Source organism: Caenorhabditis briggsae, assembly GCF_000004555.2.
Source record: "Caenorhabditis briggsae complete genome, chrX, whole genome shotgun sequence".
Taxonomy (NCBI): Eukaryota; Metazoa; Nematoda; class Chromadorea; order Rhabditida; family Rhabditidae; genus Caenorhabditis; species Caenorhabditis briggsae.
Window position 1 is genome coordinate 18,054,590 of NC_013491.2, and position 18,344 is coordinate 18,072,933.

The window sequence follows — 18,344 nt, forward strand, 5'->3', positions numbered from 1 at the left end:
GATCTGGTATCATTGGAAGCTCACTAATCTCATTAATTTATCTGGGGATTTCAATTTTTTTTTGTTTTTTGAGAACAAATTCGAAAGTTTGTTTTTGATTAAAAGATCTCGCTCGGTTAGTTTTGTGAACCAAACCAATCATTTGTACTCTCTCCAAACTTTGTTCACTGGTTTAGCTTTTTCCTGGGAAATGTTTTCGTTTTCAAAATAAATTTATTTTGTTTTAAAGAATTTTTAGTACAGACATACAGTACCGGTCAACCAGACATACTAAAACAAATTTTCAAGTTTATTGTTTGGTCGGCAGTGAAGTTTACAATGATTTTGAAAGTTTTGGAGAATGTGAAACAGATCTAAATTGAAAATTGCGCATTTATAGAATTTTTCAAAAATTATTAGTTTTTCAGCTATTTGACGGTCTCTGAAAGACACTTTTTCACGTATATACTTCAAAATAGACCAAAAAGGGGTGTGTTTCGAATGATTTCAAAAACAAAAAAGAAAAAACTAAAAGATGTGGAAAAGATTTAACACGTTACAGCCAAGCTCAAGGCTTCTGAAAATGGTGCAATCAACTGAAAAATCGGGTTTTCGTATACGTTATTGACCGGCATTGTATATAGATCATCAAACCACGGGTTTGTACTCGATTCCATTTGTTTTTTGGTTGTAATAACATAAAAACACCAAAGAAACAAACCATGTGGCATTGTTTCGAGAAACCAGTTCAAGGCCTATTTTTGGCTTTATTTAAGATGAAATCATTGCAAAGTGTACAGACATATTACAGTTTGAAACACAAAATACGCAGTTAAAAAATATAAATTTCGTTTTAGTGTACCAACTTTAGATTACGTCTACGGTTCAGTCGTTGAACAAACGTCATCAGTTCATTTTTGACATTAGCAGGGACAACAATATGACTGATGTCATCTGAAAAAAACATTATTACAGGTTTTGAGATGCAATGTTCTTACCTCTTTGAACACTTAATTTTCGTAATGCATCCTTTGCGCTGAAGCTCAAGTGTCTCATCTCCTGTTCTCGAGCCTTAAATTACACATGCAAAAGAATTTTCGCTGAATAATGTACAGTACCAGTCGATAAGATATGCAAAAACGTATTTTTAGGTTGGTTTTGGCCATTTTCAGGTGTCTGGAGTTTGGCTCTCAAGTTTCCAATCAATTGAAAAAAAATTTTGGAGGGTGTAACAGATCTAGATTAAAAAATTTGCATTCACAGAGTTTTTTGAGAATTCCTATTTTGACCGATTTCTGAAAAACACCTGTTTTTTACGTTTTCAGTAAAAAAGTGGGCCGAAAAAATATCTTGCTGAAAACGGCAAATAATTGAATAACTAGAAATGCCAGAAAAATTCTGTGAATGCAAAGTTTTCAATCTAGGTCTGTTTCATACTTTCCTAAATTTTCAAACTAGTAGGAACTTCGAGCTCCAGACCCCGGAAAATTGTCAAAATACCCGAAATTAAACTGAAATTTATGGTTTTTCGTGTCTTGTACGTTCATTGTATTTCCAGACCCACCTTCAAAACTCTTCGTCGTTTTGTAGCCCACCGATTATACTCAGACAACTGCTTTGAAGTCAACAAGGAAACAGCTAAAGTTTGAATCTGAATAACAAATTTTCATTTCACTAATTGCCAGCGGAGTTACCTTCAATGACCTCAAACTCTCACTTGGGATGTTCTGATCGTCCCAAATTTTTTGAAATTCACTTTTGACATATGGGCTCGCGGAACGAAGGAACGGAGCTCTGACACTATTAAATTGCATCATAGCCACATCGTCAAAGGTCGTCTGACCGAATTAAAAATTTTCATGATTATGAATTGTGGATTACTGTACCTGATCCAAGTAGTCGTCACTTTCAACTTCATCCTGACTTCTCAACTTTTTAGCTGGTGAAGCAAATGTGGATGCTGAGAGCAGCGGTATTGGAGTCCCTCCGTTTGTCTGAAAAATTTTGTGAGCAGGAATCAGGAGTCAGATTTTCTGCTGACGTGAGTGACCGGCTTATTTAGGCTTATTTACTCCGCAAAATAAAATCCACTCACTCCAATATGATCATAATCCTGGTCTATTGACGCCTCTGTAGTTGTTGATGGCTCTTTAGCTCGGTCACTGTTTGAGGGTGAATCTAAAAAATAAAAATATTAACAATCATCCTTCCAGAAGGACTTACCAGATTCAAAGCTTTTTATGACATCCATAATATCATTTTCTATTTCGATTTCTTTCAAACACGGTGTCCCTGGAACATGGTTTCTCCTAAAAATTAAATGTTAAGAAAATTAGGAAACAAACAAATTGAGCTCACCAAATTTCTCGGATTTCCTCTCTCGCAAAATCGGGCAAACTGTCAATGTTTTTAGGAAGCCCACACTCTCTTTCAGCTACATTGAGCTAGAATTGATTGATTAATTTTTTGCTACCCATACGAATTGAGGTACAGTCATTAAGATATACAAAAATGTATTTTTCAGTTGATTTCAACTGTTTTCAGGAGTTGGGAGCTGTTTGTATCACTTTGAGAATTTCAGAGGTTGTAAAACAGATCTAGATTGCAATTTTTGCATTCACAGGCTTTTTGAAAACTTGGTTTTTCAGCTATTTACCGATTTCTGAAAGACACCTTTTTCGACCTGAAAGCGTGAAAAAGAGGTGTTCGTCGAAAACCGGCAAATAGATTGAAACTAGGAGTTTTCAAAAACTTTATAAATGCAAAGTTTCGGATCTAGGCCTGTTGTACACCCTTCAAAATTTTCAAAGCCATTGGAAACTTGGTAACCGACCATTAGACTCATGAAAATGGTCAAAATGGGCAAAAATAAACTGAAAAATACCTTTTTTAATATTTTATTGACTGGTACTGTACTTGATTATTCAACAAAACAAAAAAAGACACTCACCCTGAACAGTAGTATCTGACCAAATATGAAGATGGCAAAAAAGTGATTGCTCATGTGTAATCTTCTAGTAATAAACGAATAAGAGACTGTGACAGAATAAGAAGTAGAACGATGACGCACAATCCAAACACAGAATATTATGTATGACTTGAGTGGCAGGAATAAGACGAACAGGTAAGACCACCTAGTTGCTACAATATATCTATCTGGTACTCTCTCTTATTTTGGAGAAGTGCCAAGTTTTGAAACCAGTTGTGTTTGTCTCAGATGTCTGGGCGACGCGCGATGTTCAACCGTTTTTTTCTAGTATTTCCTTCCTTTTTCTTCGCTGAAATGATGTGTGGAGGTGGAGCGATACATGAATGTTACTGGCAACTTCAACTTGTGTCATATTCCCAAATCACAGTATCAAGGACATTCAAGAGACGACGGAAGAAGCAGAAGCATCTTTTTGAGTGAAAGTTCTTGTTCTTCTTCAAGCGGAAGGAGGAAAAAAGACACACGTCAATTTTTGTAGCGCTCTAAATGGCGGCAAAAGCCTCAAGGCTTTAAGGTTGATTTGCCAACAAGAATCTTGTACAATTAGTGACTGACAGTCACAAGATTTGCAAAAGCCTTCGTTTTTTGTCGATTCCGCATGGCTTTCACCTGCCATTTGCCCCCTATTACGCCATATATGCACTTGACAGGTTTTTTGTTGTTCACGATGATGACATTGGAAGCAAATGTGAGGAATTCCAAGAAATGAAAGATTTGGTTGAATAGCAAAATCGGAATGGACCAAACACTTACGTATAAGAGTTACAGAAGCATCTGAAACAACGAATTGAGCTGGAAAGTTTCGTTCTATAATTTTTGGACTCAGAAATCAAACATTCTCAGTAATTGATGCTTCTTAACGGAATCCTTTGAAAATTTCTGAAAAATGAGCTACGCTAAGAAAATCATATTTCTTAATACCAAATCTTGGGATCATATTTTCAAGCCACAAGAGGCTCGAAAGGGCGTGTGAACGAAGACTTCTAGACACATTTCTAGAATAATGTGTAAGCCTGAGAACTCTGATCACTGTCTAGACACGAGCTAGGACAGTATAAATAGAAGCTAGCAGCCCGTTTACAAGTTCAATTTGGGGTTTTGAACTCCTGCGAACCAAAAAATACTTTGTTTTATTTATTTTTCTCATTTTGTTTAATCGTTTTACCGCATTATTTCTCTCTCTCTCTCTTAGGAGCCAACCAAAACCGTCATTTTTGCGCTTGATTTTCTCGATTCTTGTAAAGGATTTCGGAAATTTGTATACTGATAAATTTTTTATCACAGTAGCACCAATACTTTATCAGTAGACGAATTCTTAATATCTATCACAGGTACCAAAATAATAGAACCAAAAAATACGGTCTAGTTGAGCTTCTATTAGAACAAACATGGTATTCAGAATTGTTCAAAAAAATTCAAAATCTGAAAAACGTTCATACCAATTTTTACATTGGCATGACGGCTATCATTTTTGGATTGAAATTATTTTGCTGAATTTTGCTAAATTTTCGTATATAACTAACAAAAAAATTGCTTAACCCACATACCGTGAAACCTGCAAATAAAGGACATTCCACATCGTCTTGTTCGAGCCTATATATCTCATTTACTGTAAAAGATATCAAAAATCGGTCAGATAATGAAATTTGGGTGATTTTATGATGAATATTTTATCAGTTGACCATTTTTTGATGCCTTTCACAGGAAGTTAGATACGAGGGGCTCAAAGTTAACGAGTCGAGGGGAGTCAGCATTATAAAACTAAAAAACTTGTATGAAATAAAAAAATATAGATTTTCCAAAACTTTCTTCATCAAAAACATTATCTTTAATTTTTTAAATTAAATATATGGTGAATACGTTCAATCCAATTACCCTCTTGATATGTCTACAATATTTATAACCTAAATCTCACGAAAACCTGAAAATCTCTCTTGCGTCACAACGAATCGCTTTTTTCTATCTCGCAATGTCATATTATTACCTACCGCCCCCATATAATATCTCTTACCGTATCATCGATAACAATCTCTATCGCTCACATGTATACAATTTACCGCAGTTCCCTCCATTCAACATTACAGTTATTTTTCTTTTTTTTCTCGACCTGACTCATCAAACGCAATCAAAGCCCCCACACAAGCCGAACAGAAAGAAAAGAGAAATATAGAATTCTGACGATAACCCCAATCGCGTTATTTATACAGTCATTGTCAACCTTTACAACCCAAAAACGCACCATACAGATCAAAATTACACTTTATTTGTTCATGATATATATATATATTTTTTTTTTGTTTTTTCTCTTTTTTCTTCTTTCTCTCTGTCTAGTTTTCCCTCAGTCTACCTTTGTAGCTGTTCACTGTAAAACTAAAATCTTCCTTTCCTCATGTTTTCAGTGGGTTATCTTCCATCAAATTTTTGGCCTTTGGGAAAAAAGTCTTCCCACACCAGGCATCGACGTTTGTCTTCCCCCGTCCTCCGGTTTCCTCCCGTTCTCTTGAGTACTCTTGGATGCGTGGCGGTCGCGTTGCGGTCGTCCTTGCACACACACGTTACTCGGTTACCAGCACCGGTGCGCAGGTCGATACCTCATCGCGTTTTCTACTTTTTTGAATACTTATTTTGTACGATTTTCAGAATTTTTTTAAAAATTGAAATTGTCTGTTCGACTTATTGCTATTTAATTTTTGATATTAACTCAATTGTTTATTTTTTTCCAGGTAGGCAACAATACAGCACTCAAGGAACTTTGCCGGTTTGTCCAATTTTGGAGAAGTCCTGCCAACTAGACCTGTGGTAAGTTGTTTATTTCGAAATAATCCGATCAAGCAAATTGAACAAACACGTGGCTGCAAAATGTGAAACTTTTCCTCCAATCTGCACAAATATACATCGTCGATTGTCGCTAAACGATTTTTGTTTTCATTTTGTTAGATTCGAACATAAAAAGACGACAAATCGTCCCCTTCCAGCTCAGCTTTTGACAGTTTTCTCGTTTCTCACATCACTTGTTTCTTCGAAAAACAGTTCTGATCGGTGGAATGATCGCTGAAATGATCGTCTAAAATGGAAGTAATTCTAGTTCTAGAACAAAAGAACATGTAGAACAGACCAACGATCGATCATTGGCTTCCACGTATTACAAAAATTATGTCTTCCGCTCCCGAAACAAAGATTTAATCCAAAAAATCGATTTTCCAGCCAGCATTCGTCCCACCTCGACCATCATTAAGCAGCGGCGCACATCAGTCAAAGCACCCTCGTTTTTTCCAACAAGGTAAGTCTTTTTGTGGTTGTTCTAAACAAGTTTTGTGTTCCGACACACACGTAAAAAGAGAGAGGTTTCACCATGACCTGAAAAACGAACATCACATTGTTACATCTCCTCTCTAAAGACTACATACGTGTCAAAAAAGGCGGGTATGGAACGATATGGGACGCAAAATGTGTAAAATACAACAAAAATTCGATCATCACCATCAAAGCAAACATAAATACCACGGGTTTCGCCACTAATTTTTGTTATGATACTTTTTTTTTTGGACTACTGTTAGAAAGAAAACGTTTTAATTTGTTAGCTAGACTTCCTCATCGAGAGCGAAATCAAAAAAATACTTGCTGCTTTGTGATTCATTCCTAGCCAAGTCCCTTCCCCTATATACCTGAATTTTGGATTTTCGGATTCTCTTGAAATTCATTCACTATTTGCTCACCGGCTTGCACTTTATGTAATTCAATTTTTTTGCGATGCGAGATGATCGTAACAAAAAAATTTCCGCCGTTTTTTCATATAGCTCTATTTTCCTCCCATTGATGCTGGAGGATCAGATTTCATTATCGAAAAGGGCAAATCTGCTTTTTTGAGGCTTCAATATGTATTAGAGGTGAGATTAAGATATATACCAATAAGTCAAGACATGATACGGTATTTTTCCATCCGTTCTGAACAGTAGAGACACCTAAAATGTCGTTTAGTTAGAAATGATATAGATATAACTTCATATAGGTATATTTAGCATTAAATATTGATTTTTTTTATTCCAACGTGTTTGGCGTTGTGATTCACAAAAGCTGGACTATCTTAAGATTAAATCCTAGAGCTTCTGCATCAGAGACCATGTGTACTATTTGTATTGATCCCCCTCTTATCCTCCCTCTTTATTTTTCTCGCCCTCTCTTTTCTCTCCGTCGAATGTTTCAAATAACAACAAGACAACGAGAAAAGAGGTCTTTGGGTTCGGTTTTCGTTGTCCCCCGAGCGTATTTGTGTGTGAGTGGTTTGGGGCGAAAAAGGGGACGAACGATGGTATGATGTGCGAGTCGAGTGTGTCTACGCGAGGGTTCGTGGAGCGCTGAAGCTTTCTCTCCCAGAAATTGGTGTACATGCCTGTATTTAGGCAATACAGACACAAACACTTTCCTTGTGCACGCAACGATTATAAAAGTGAAAGTGAACGGGTATCGGAGGAGCAGCTTTTGAGATGTGCGTGTTAGCGGTCTCGTTTTCTGTCTGTGAGAATGTTTGCTCGCACCTTGAAAGTCCGCATGGAAACGAAAATGAAATACATGAGGAGAAAAGGATGAAGAGAGCGAAGAATCAACACAACGTGGGTGGTTGTCTACGTTTTGATTTTTTTAAGGAAAAAAGCTTGCACCGAGAGACGCTTGGAACATTTAATACACTGTACTTTTAGAACACTTTTTAGTTGGGTTAGCAGAATTACTGTGAATAAATTCGACATATACTGTAAAAGTTCAGAAGTTATTTCTAAAAGCCTAGAGACCGTAAAGTCAGACCTAGCTTATTTCTGTTCCTTTAAAAGTATAAAAAGCTGTATTCGCTCTAAAAGGCGCCCACTCTATACGTGCACTAATTACGTGCACGGTTCGATATCTCTCATTGGTACCGAGATAAAAGTGCTCAAAATGCACAAACTGTGTGAGATTCTGCATGTTAGAGCGAATACATTATTTTGCTATCATAATAAATGATCTGTCTGTCAATCACACTTTACTAATTTTAATTTGAAAAACGAGAAAATTTAACTCGAAATTTTAAGTTATAGCTTCAATGTAATTCGTTGATTTAGAGTAATCGAAATGACATAATTTTTATTCGTTACACAATCACTTCAACTTGAATTCAAGGTCCGAAAACTCAGTCATCTGATTTTTCGACATACTGTATTTAGTCTATTTGAAGAAAAATTATCCTATAGGTACACTTTGAGCCTAATTATCCCGTTTCTCCAAACTATAGAAAAAAAATTAAACAAAAAATTAGTAATCAGAGGATTACAAATATTTTCTCAGTTGACAAAAATCTGATATTTTCCACAGGAATTGAGAATAGAGCTCAAATATGACGGCTGAGGTGAGATTCTACATATTAGAGCAAATACGGTAGACGAAAAATCTCCACTCCTGATAGACAGACACATGTTTCAATATTTTAAAGTGCTGAGTTTTTTTGAAAAAGTGCAATGAGTTTTTGGTTGGCTACTCAATATCAGATGGGTTTGTTGAATTCTAGAGTTTTTGAAGCAACCTGTCTCATTATTTCAGTGCAAAAGTGATCTCAGCTAGAAAACCGAATTAGTAATTGCGAAAATTTGCATCTGGCGTCTGAAGATTACGATTAGTTCATTGAAGAAGGCTCGGAGCTTCTGACACTTTAGTAGGTTCATACATTTCATCCTTCGATATTGATTATGTACGTTAAACTAGTCGAAATTAGAATTTGTTGACGTTTTTTAGAGTAAGACTTTTTTCTTTTGACCGTTTTCTTTTATGTTCATGGAGTTTCAAAATCTCTGTGAAAATTAATTTCTCATCTGTCCCACAAATCCTTCTCTGAACGTCGTACGTTGACAGGTGTAGTATCAAAAGCCACTCTATCCATCTAGTTCCCATTGTCCCCGTTCCTTTGTCCTCGGACCCATATTTTTCTGACATTATCTCCTTTCGAACCTACCGTACCTGAACAAAGTTCAGCTATTGTTTATCCACCGCGCTTTGTTCGTAAAATTGTTCGTGTCCTTTCTACCAGACATTATCGCCGAATGAAGCAAAAAAAATTGCATGTGAGAAAAATCGTAGTAGGAATCGAAAGTGAAAAAAGAAGTATCAGAATTATGTATTATCGTTGGTCCTTCTCTTTCTCTCTCTCTGTCTCTCTCTCTCTCTCTCTCTCTCTCTCTCTCTCTCTCTCTCTCAAATTACGAGACAAGTACACAACAATGAAGTCTTTATTCCTTTTTCCCCCGATGCTTCTCGTTTTCGATTATAGTCCTCTTTATCTTCCTGTCTGGCGCCACCGCTTAACCTTCCATCTCCCGCGCCCGACGTTTAGTAGGGGTGCAAAAAAGAAGCATCATCAACACCTAGGCCTTGGAGAATAGAGACACCCCTTCAAGAGTAAATTTGGAAAAATGCTTTGCCGCACCATACCGCAAGCGCCTTGCGCAAAGCAGCAATCTGTTGCGTGTGTCGTGTTGCGTCAGCGGGCGTCATAGAAACTTGTCTCTTTTCTCTTTTCTCGCTAGTTTAGCGCCCTCCCTTGCTACCTCTCTCCCACTCCCGGCGTCCTCCCCAACCATCTCTTTCACTCTCATCAAATCCCGCTATTCCGGAAAAAATTAAGTGCCTCTGGAGGCTGTTGTACAGCATATCACTGTTTGCATCAGCATCGAATTCTTCCCACCTATTCTGTCTGTCCGTGTGTTTGTCTGTGTGTGTGCTCACTGTATTCTGTATTCTAGTTATTGTCGTTCCTGAATCATCTCAACAAACTGGCGGCGGCGAACGACTACAGTTATATGCTGTTTGTTCCCGGAAAAGGGCTATGTAAGTTGGTTTTATTCTTTCTTTTTTTGTTGGTGAATTCTTGAAAAACCGTAGTACACCTCAAGGGAGCTTCTAGACATGTTATTAGAGTTTTTGTTTCCGGGTAATTGCTTAAAAACAGTATAGATGTTTTTGTCTATCCCTGACTATACAATATTCCCTCCAGAGATCCAAGTGGTGTTATCTGAAAAACCGCAGACAATTGTTCTTCTTTTCTCCCCCAATCACAACGATCACACATTCCTCGCCGCGCTCGAAAGGGCCTCCTCCCATTCCTATCTGTTGGTAATCTATCCATCCATTCTTTTCCATCGTTGTCGTCTTCGTCGTTTTCATTCATCCCTTCTGTTCGGTCCCCCTCTCCTTCTGTCGCTGCTTCATCTTCCTCATATATATATCTCTTCGCTTTCGCCCGAATATCTCAGTTTCTCAGTTCACTTTCGCTTTCTCATGCCCTTTTTCGTTTTCCACCCATTTCACGAATTCGGAATCGCCGAAAAAGTGCACGTAATCTAGATTCCTATCTATCCATTTATCTCTGGTCTGTGTGGCTGTGGAGAAGCATCTCCAACCGACACCCGAACGAGGCCATCGTGCACTCTTTTTGAATTTTAGTCGATGGATTTTGGATTTTGGCTTTCTTGTTGAAATGGAAAAATAAAATCTCTACCCCTTTTTTTCAACTCTTTCTCCAGCACCTCGCAGCTTCACTTCCTTTCTTTTGTTCAATTTTATTGGCTAGAACTAAAACATCTAGAATCTAGAAGCCACATGATTTTTCTTTCCTTTCTCTCCTTATCTGCGAATGATTTGATAACTTTTCACCATGATTTATCATCAAGACACTTTCTCTGGTGCCATCTAGTACCTGTGGAACAGGAACGGTAATCGGTTTGACAACTTTTTCGGCGTGTGATGAATTTTTCACAATGTTAAAAGTTTTGAATGCGAAGAGAAAAAGACATTGGAACAAAAGAATAGAGAACGATTAGGGAAGGAGGAACAATTAAGAATCGAAAAGAGCGAAATGTGTACCAGATGGCGGGTGTCCTTGTCTATAACCCGTTTAGGGGGCGAAGTGAAAAGAATGAAAGGAATAGAGAATAGTGCAAAGCTTTAGGCTAAAACCTTGAGCTTTTTCATGTCTTCCTTTTTTTTCTGTATTTTCTTTTGAAGCTTGTTTAGCATGAGGGCACCTTTTTGGCGCCATGTCACATTTTCTCTCAACGTTCGCAGTTTTTCTAGTTCTTCCTGATTCCCCTGTCATAATGATTTGTTGCTTCAAGGTGAAATGACTTTCTCCTTCCTAGCAACTTGATTTTTGTACTTACGATGATCTTGAACGCTTTTTGAAGTGGCAGCGGTTACTGTAGAAATTTTGATTCGTTAGGGGACATTAAAAATCGGCATAGAGCTGTGTAGCGGTTTTGACTTTGACCATATACCATATTTTGAAAGTTTGCAGTTTTGCTTTCGGTTTTTGATTGAAAAAATTTGTTTTCAATGAAAAATTAAAATTTTGATAATTGTTTCTGCTAGAATATTGGTAAAAAGGTTTATTGAATTTTGCTGTAACTACAGTACCGGTGAACAAAATATACAAAAACCGATTTTTCTGTTGATTTTGGGTCATTTTAACCATTTTCAGAAGTCTGGAGTTTGAAAACTCCTTGTATCCTCCTTTTAGACCTTTTGTACTGAAAATGTGAAAAAACAGTCGCCTTTCAACAATCGGTGAATATTTGAAAAACTAGGAACTTTCAAAAAATTCTGTTAATGCAAAATTTTTAATCTATGTGTGTTTTACAATTTTCAATATGTTTTAAGTCATCAAGAACTTGAAATCGAGCTCCAGACTCCTGAAAAAGGCCAGAACGACCAAAAACAGATCGCAAAACACACTTTCGTGAATCTTTTCCACCGGTAGTGTAGCTTTTTAACCGTCTACCACATTTTTTACTTCCCAAAAAAAACTTCCCAAAAAAATCGATTCTTATCGGTCACAATGTGCCTCTCACATAGAGTAAATAATACGAACAAAAAACTATTCTATTATTCTAGTACATGTCCCCTCATTAGTGCCAATTTGTACTCCTTCAGCGATCATTCCGACTAGTGCAGTACGACTCACAGTCGTCGTACTTTGTGAAAGTACCGGAAAGTATTCAGCCGAGCGAAAAAATATAACACCTTTCCTTTTTTCGCGACGCCCTGAATTTGCACTTTTAAATGGCGGTGCGGCGGAAAATATATTCCAGCACTAGAACCCCCACACAATCCTACTATCCTTGTCTAGTTCATGTTGTCCCCCCTCTATGTGTATATGTCTATAGTGCTGCGTGCGTGTGTTTGAACAACCTTTTCGATCGTCGCACCCCTTAACTGTTTCTCTGTATTCCTATTCTCTTTCTCTCTTCATCTGTATAGTTCTTTTCGTTGCTATCGTCTTTCACGTAGGGTTTGCCAATTTGACTATGATATGGGTGGAAAAACTGGAGGGCGGCGTTTTGAATGAAAAGAATGGAAATTGAGAGGATGCACTTTTGCTCTCCAAGCCGGTGCCAGCGGCGGCGGCGGCGGAATTGGCGCCGACGCGGCACACATCTGTTATCCCCGCCCACTTTTCCACCAGTTTTCATATTCTTTTGGTGTGTTGATGCATAGTCAGGGATGTTCCCAACGACGCACCTGTATGTCAAGCGGGCATTTTGATATTAAAAAAATTATTTTGGATAGAATGGTCCAGAGTCCCTTTTTTTCTTCCTCAGGGGCAGAAGCAGCAGAAAAACTAGGAGAAAGGCGCCAGGGACCGGTTTCTCTATTTCCCACAGCACGGAGGGCGCGCGCGAGCGCTCGTCCCAATGTCCTCAGTTCTGTACCCCTCTTCTAATTTTTTTTAGTTTATCCCAAGGCCCGCCCATTCTGTCTGGCTTTTTTTTCCCATCGCCAGTACACCACCGCTCCAGTCTGGGAGGTCTTATTCAGCTGCTTCTCCCTCATGTGCGGGCTGTTGGGAGTGAAATTGAAAGTGAAGGAGGAGGGGGAAAAGCAAAGGGAAAGGATTCAGAGAAATACAGAAAATGAAAGGGCTGTTTCTGTGTCTCCGCACCGCGCCGCAGCCGCACGGAAAGGGCGCTGCTACGCGGCAGCAGGCGCGCTTTCGATCTTCTCCTATCCATCCTCCTCGCCCTCCGCGTCCTCTCTCCGCAAGCTTCCACTTTGTGCCCTAAAACCACCCCTACACCCCTCATCCTTCTCTCTTCAGATCGTTCTGTTCCTCTAAGTCTTGTTGTCCTCTTATTCTCTCTTTTCCTTTACGCGTTGTATACAACCAGCGCGTAGCAAATGCGCCGCGCTGCAGTCCGCACAGCCACCCAGACAGCATCTATCTCAGGCCCTCCTTTCTGCTTTCGCCCTTTCTTTTCATTTTCAAAATTTCCATTTCACCCAATTCTCTACGTCTGTCTGCCCGTTTCACTTTCTAAACAGTTTCTGAACCATTGCACTTTTGTTCCTTCTTTCGCCACCTTCTTCCTTATCAAGTTTTATTGATCCGCCCTATTTTTTTTCAAAAAAAAAACTCCCAGGTTTTTTTTGGAAAAAAAAATCATCAGCGTCATACATCATAAAAAATCTGTATCAGTCACATTTTTTATCCTCAAAATGTGTTTTTGTTCATTTTAATAGTCATTTCGATAGGTAATGCTTCTCTTTCTGTTGACATCCAATTTTTGTTATCTGTAATTTTTGCCAACGTCACGTATCAGAAAAAAATGCAATGAAAAATATTGACCACTCAGTGACAAAGTCTGATTCTAGGATTTCCAAGGATTTTCGGATCAAAGGAATAAAAAAAACGAGCCACGCACGGTTGATTGATAGAGAAAATCTAGTCGCAAACTAACAAAAAAATCATGATGGATGAATAAATGGATGGATAGGACCGATCCATCTACTACCATTTACCTATAGATCAATTTTCGCTTTTTATTTGCCTAGTCAGTATAACGTGATGTTTGTTTCTCCTCTATCTCCTTCCTTCGAGTTCCCTCTGCTACTATTTTTTGATCGGAAAGGTCGCTCTACCAAATTTTCCTTCGTCTCTCACACTAATTTTCCACTGATTTGCCATAAAGGACGTGGCCGTGAGAGAAGAAGCGCCCGCCGCGAGGATGGATAGTTTGAGGGCTGGGGAGCGAGGTGACAGAAGAAGAAGAACGCCTGAAAACACGTTTTTGGATCTGTCGTTCCCTCTCTCAGTTCCCTCTCCGCCTCTCCCCCATCCACTTTTTTTCTGTCGCTTGCGGCAAGGTTAGATTGCACACGTCAGATGTAAGAACAAAGCACTTTTGTGTGGCTGGGAGACCATTTGCGCACTTGGCACGAAAATCTAGTTTTGCAACGCATTAAAAAAAGGGAGATAGAAGGCGAAAGAAGTGAAAGGCGTTGGAAAAAAAATTTAGAAAAAAATCTTCCATGTTTTATCTCTTTTCTTTTTTTATGCTTTGTTTCTCCTTTTTTATTGTTGTCATTTTTTCCTTTTTTGACAAAAAAAAAGCTGAAGCATCGATTTTCTGTTCTGTAGCGTGTTAGTCATCCTAGAAAAAAATGAAGAAAAATTCTTTGTATCAGTTCCAAATCATTCCATAATGTTTTTCTCTTCCCGAGCTCTCACAATCTTTGATTCTACCTTATCACTTTTAGTTCCATCACATGACATACCGTTATCTTTCCACCTCTTCATTTTTTTCCTCTCGTTGTTTTTTGTCTTCTCCGTGGACTCTTTCGAACGAAACTATTTATAGCTGGAGGGGGTCTGTCCCAATTGTGCACAGACGTGTATGGCGACGATGCAAAAGAATGCTGCTCCAACTTGGCACAACAACGAGAACAACACGGTGACACCAATGGACACCACCGAGCCATCAGCTACCACGGTTCCCCCTCAGAATCCCGGTGAAATTGGGGTGATACGTTTGCTATCGGAGAGACTACAACAGCCGTCTGGGAGTGGACCAGAAGCTCGAGCCGCAGATGAACAACAGCATCATCCGCCTCGGCCGCTTCAACACTTCCCGCTCATCCCAACTCCGATACCACAAGCTACATCTCTACTACAAACGCAGATTACTCAATTGTCTCAATTATCTCAACTCACACAACTAGCACAATTACCACAGTTAGCCACACAACTCGCTGCACAACCACCGCCTCCTCTTGATCCATCGTTGTTCGCTCCGCCGGCCGGATTCACGTGGCCACCGATTGATCCGAGTACGATAGCTGCGTTGGCACAGGCTCAGCTAGCCTCGTCGCACGCGCAGTTCGTTTCGTTGGCTCTCACACTTGATCCGACACTTTTATCACACTTTTTGGCTACGCAACAGATTCCACCCGTTCCGCAGCAGCCATTAGTGCACAAAAGAGGTGAATAAGCATTTTTCCGCACGGAAAAGGTCATTGAAAGGGAAAATCGCTGTGTGGGGGAGGGAGAGGCTGCGTTTTCAAAAAAAAACTTGATTCTAATCGTGCTAGTCAGGTAGTAAAACGATGAATGCGTTTTCGTTTTGCGCTATGCATCATTCTCAAGGACAAAAGAGTACTGTAGGAGAGCATATGATGGGTAGCAATTATCCCTGTAGTGAAGGTGACATATGAAAAAGATTTTTTAAAAGTCAAGGTGAAACCTCTCATTAAGCTTTCATAAAAATTTATTTCAAAATGTGTTATTGATTTTTTTTTTTATGTGGCTTTTTCTCAACTTTCAATTTTTCAGCGGAAATGGAACTGCGAGTTGGCAATCGTTTCCGCCTTGGACGCAAGATTGGTAGCGGCTCCTTCGGCGACATCTACTTGGGTCAGAACATTCAAACCAACGAAGAAGTGGCCGTGAAATTGGAATGTGTGAAATCAAAGCATCCCCAATTGCACATTGAATCCCGTCTCTACCGGATAATGCTTGGCGGAATCGGAATCCCCGAAATTCGTTGGTGTGGTCTTGAAGGTGACTACAATGTGATGGTCATGGAATTGTTGGGTCCATCGCTTGAGGATCTGTTCAACTTTTGTCAAAGGAAATTTTCATTGAAAACGGTTTTATTACTGGCTGATCAAATGTTGTCGCGTGTGGAATTTATTCATTTGCGAGACTACATTCATCGTGATATTAAGCCGGATAATTTTTTGATGGGTCTTGGCAAACGAGGAAATCTGGTTTATGTGAGTTTTATTGGTTTTTTATTAGCTGGATGTATTCTTAAAATTTACAGATTATTGACTTCGGGTTAGCAAAACGTTATCGTGATAGCAAAGCTCAACATATCGGTTATCGAGAGAATAAGAACTTAACTGGAACTGCCAGATATGCTAGTATCAACACGCATCGTGGAATCGGTATGTTATGTGGAATAATACATATTCAAATGAACAAAATTGGTTAATCAAATATTCTTAAAAAACATATTTCTTAGTTGCTTTTCGGCTTTTCTAAGGGTGTGGAGCTTGGCTTTCAAGTTTCTGATTAATTTAAAAACTTCAGAGAGTGTAACACAGACCTAAATTCAAACCTTTACATTCACAGAATTTTATGAAACTCCTAATTTTCCAGCTATTTGCAGGTTTTTGAAAAACACCCTTTTGGGCCGTTTTGGTACTGAAAACGTAAAAAAAAAACAGGTGTTTTTTTAGAAATTGGCAAACAGCTGAAAATCTAGGATTTTTTAAATCTCTGAATTAATGTGAATGCACGAATTCTATGAATGCAAAGCTTCCAATCTAGGTTTGTTACACATACCTTTAAATTTTCAAAGTAATCAGAAATCTGACAACCGAGCTGCAGGCTCCTGAAAGTTGACACAATCGGTACAAATCAACTGGAAAACACGTTTTAAATATCTTATTGACCGTTACTCTATTTATTCTTAATAAAATCTCTCTAAACATACAGTATCCTTTTTAATATCGCCAACATACAGTATCCTTTTTAATATCGCCAATATAAGCTTACACGAATTGGTGGGCCACGGCGTAATAAATCCTGTTTCTTTTTATTAGTGTTTTTTTTAAAGATTTCAATTTTGAACGAATCATGAATATAATTTAGTAGAATGCTGTATTGTTGGAATTTGAATTACCGTATTTTCTCTAATAGAAACCTACCGTAAACATGCACTTTAAGCTCAATTATCTCGATTCCTATGAGATATATTAACGATTTGTCAACTAATAAACAATTAGTGAAGTCGTGATAACAAATGTTTTGATTTCTCTACATTCTTGAAGAAATCAAGATAATTGAGCTCAAAATGCAAGGTATGGTTCTATTAGACAGAATTCCGGTAATTTTATTTCCGTTTGAAATTTTTGATCTTCTTGGCTCAAAAAACATTAATAACAAATTCATTTTCAGAACAATCACGGAGAGACGACATTGAGTCTCTTGGCTACGTGTTCATGTATTTCAATCGGGGGACACTACCTTGGCAAGGATTGAAAGCTGTCACAAAACGTCAAAAGTACGAGTTAATATCGGAAAAGAAGTGCTCGACGCGAGTAGAAGATCTATGCGCCGGATATCCAGACGCTTTCGTTCAATATCTAAGCTATTGCCGAGGACTTGGATTCGAGGAGCAGCCGGATTACGGTTACCTGAGGAGCTTATTCCGGACACTATTCCATCGTCAAGGCTTTTGCTATGATTATGTGTTTGATTGGAATACTTACAAGTGAGTTTTTTTCACCGTTTGAGGACTCCTAGAAAATTTGGAAGCACACTTCATAACGCTTCATCTAACTTTTTCTCATTTTTTCTCTTCTCAACCCGCCTTATTATTTTTCAGATTTGACATGCGGTTCTGAAAGCCATCAGAGCGTCAATTTGAAAAAAAGGTCTCTCACACATAATTCCTATTGTGTTGTGTGCGTGTATATCACCTTAGTATGTGTTGTGCTTTTTTCTTGTCTGTTCCGATGATGCTTTTACCGTAATCCTTTTCTCTTTCTCTCCAATAGTGTAGCTTGTGTCGGCTTCCTTTCTTTCTCCTTCTAGCTTATAATTTCTTCGTGATGTTTATGTGATGTTATAGGAGAGGCTTTCGAATAACCAGAAAAAAGTTGATACATATAGTTGATGTTTTTATTTCAGTTCCTTGTTTTTTTTATATATTACCAATTTTCTACTGACACGCTTCTTACAGATTCCGTCGAAACTGATCGCATTGTTTGTCTATACTCGTTCGTTATTCTAAGCTTACTGATTAAATGCAATGCTGCTTGAGGTAAGAAATCTATGAAAACATTCATCACGCGAGAAAAATTAACCAACACCTTACGCCGCACGTGGTTCCTTATAAGCACTTACCAATGGGTTCAATCTAACACTTCTTTTTTTTTGTTAAAATGTAACAAAGTTCAAAAATAGTGCGGAAATTTTTTGTGGTTTTCTGGAACTTTAATGTTCAAGTTAAGAATTATGATACCATAAATTAGAAATTTGGCGTGGTAAAAATATTGAAACAGACCTAAATTA

At 38.3% G+C, this 18,344-nt stretch overlaps 3 protein-coding genes across 3 annotated transcripts; 2 read left to right on the forward strand and 1 right to left on the reverse strand.

The window, feature by feature from the left end:
- Nucleotides 1–832: 832 nt before the first annotated feature.
- Nucleotides 833–2,983, reverse strand: Cbr-jud-4 (the record flags this gene model as incomplete). Its single annotated transcript, XM_002645872.1, has 9 exons — nucleotides 833–933; nucleotides 978–1,050; nucleotides 1,544–1,630; nucleotides 1,674–1,817; nucleotides 1,866–1,973; nucleotides 2,075–2,157; nucleotides 2,203–2,288; nucleotides 2,338–2,423; nucleotides 2,930–2,983. 9 exons carry the CDS (start codon nucleotides 2,981–2,983, stop codon nucleotides 833–835), a joined length of 822 nt encoding a protein of 273 aa, XP_002645918.1.
- A 9,914-nt stretch (nucleotides 2,984–12,897) lies between these two features.
- On the forward strand, nucleotides 12,898–13,047 carry CBG28044 (the record flags this gene model as incomplete). Its single annotated transcript, XM_045240479.1, has 1 exon — nucleotides 12,898–13,047. One exon carries the CDS (start codon nucleotides 12,898–12,900, stop codon nucleotides 13,045–13,047), a length of 150 nt encoding a protein of 49 aa, XP_045098631.1.
- Nucleotides 13,048–14,658: 1,611 nt separating this feature from the next.
- On the forward strand, nucleotides 14,659–17,946 carry Cbr-kin-20 (the record flags this gene model as incomplete). Its single annotated transcript, XM_045240480.1, has 5 exons — nucleotides 14,659–15,244; nucleotides 15,594–16,036; nucleotides 16,087–16,210; nucleotides 17,226–17,541; nucleotides 17,943–17,946. The coding sequence occupies 5 exons, from the start codon at nucleotides 14,659–14,661 to the stop codon at nucleotides 17,944–17,946; spliced, it is 1,473 nt and encodes a 490-aa protein (XP_045093467.1).
- Between the last annotated feature and the right edge of the window lie 398 nt (nucleotides 17,947–18,344).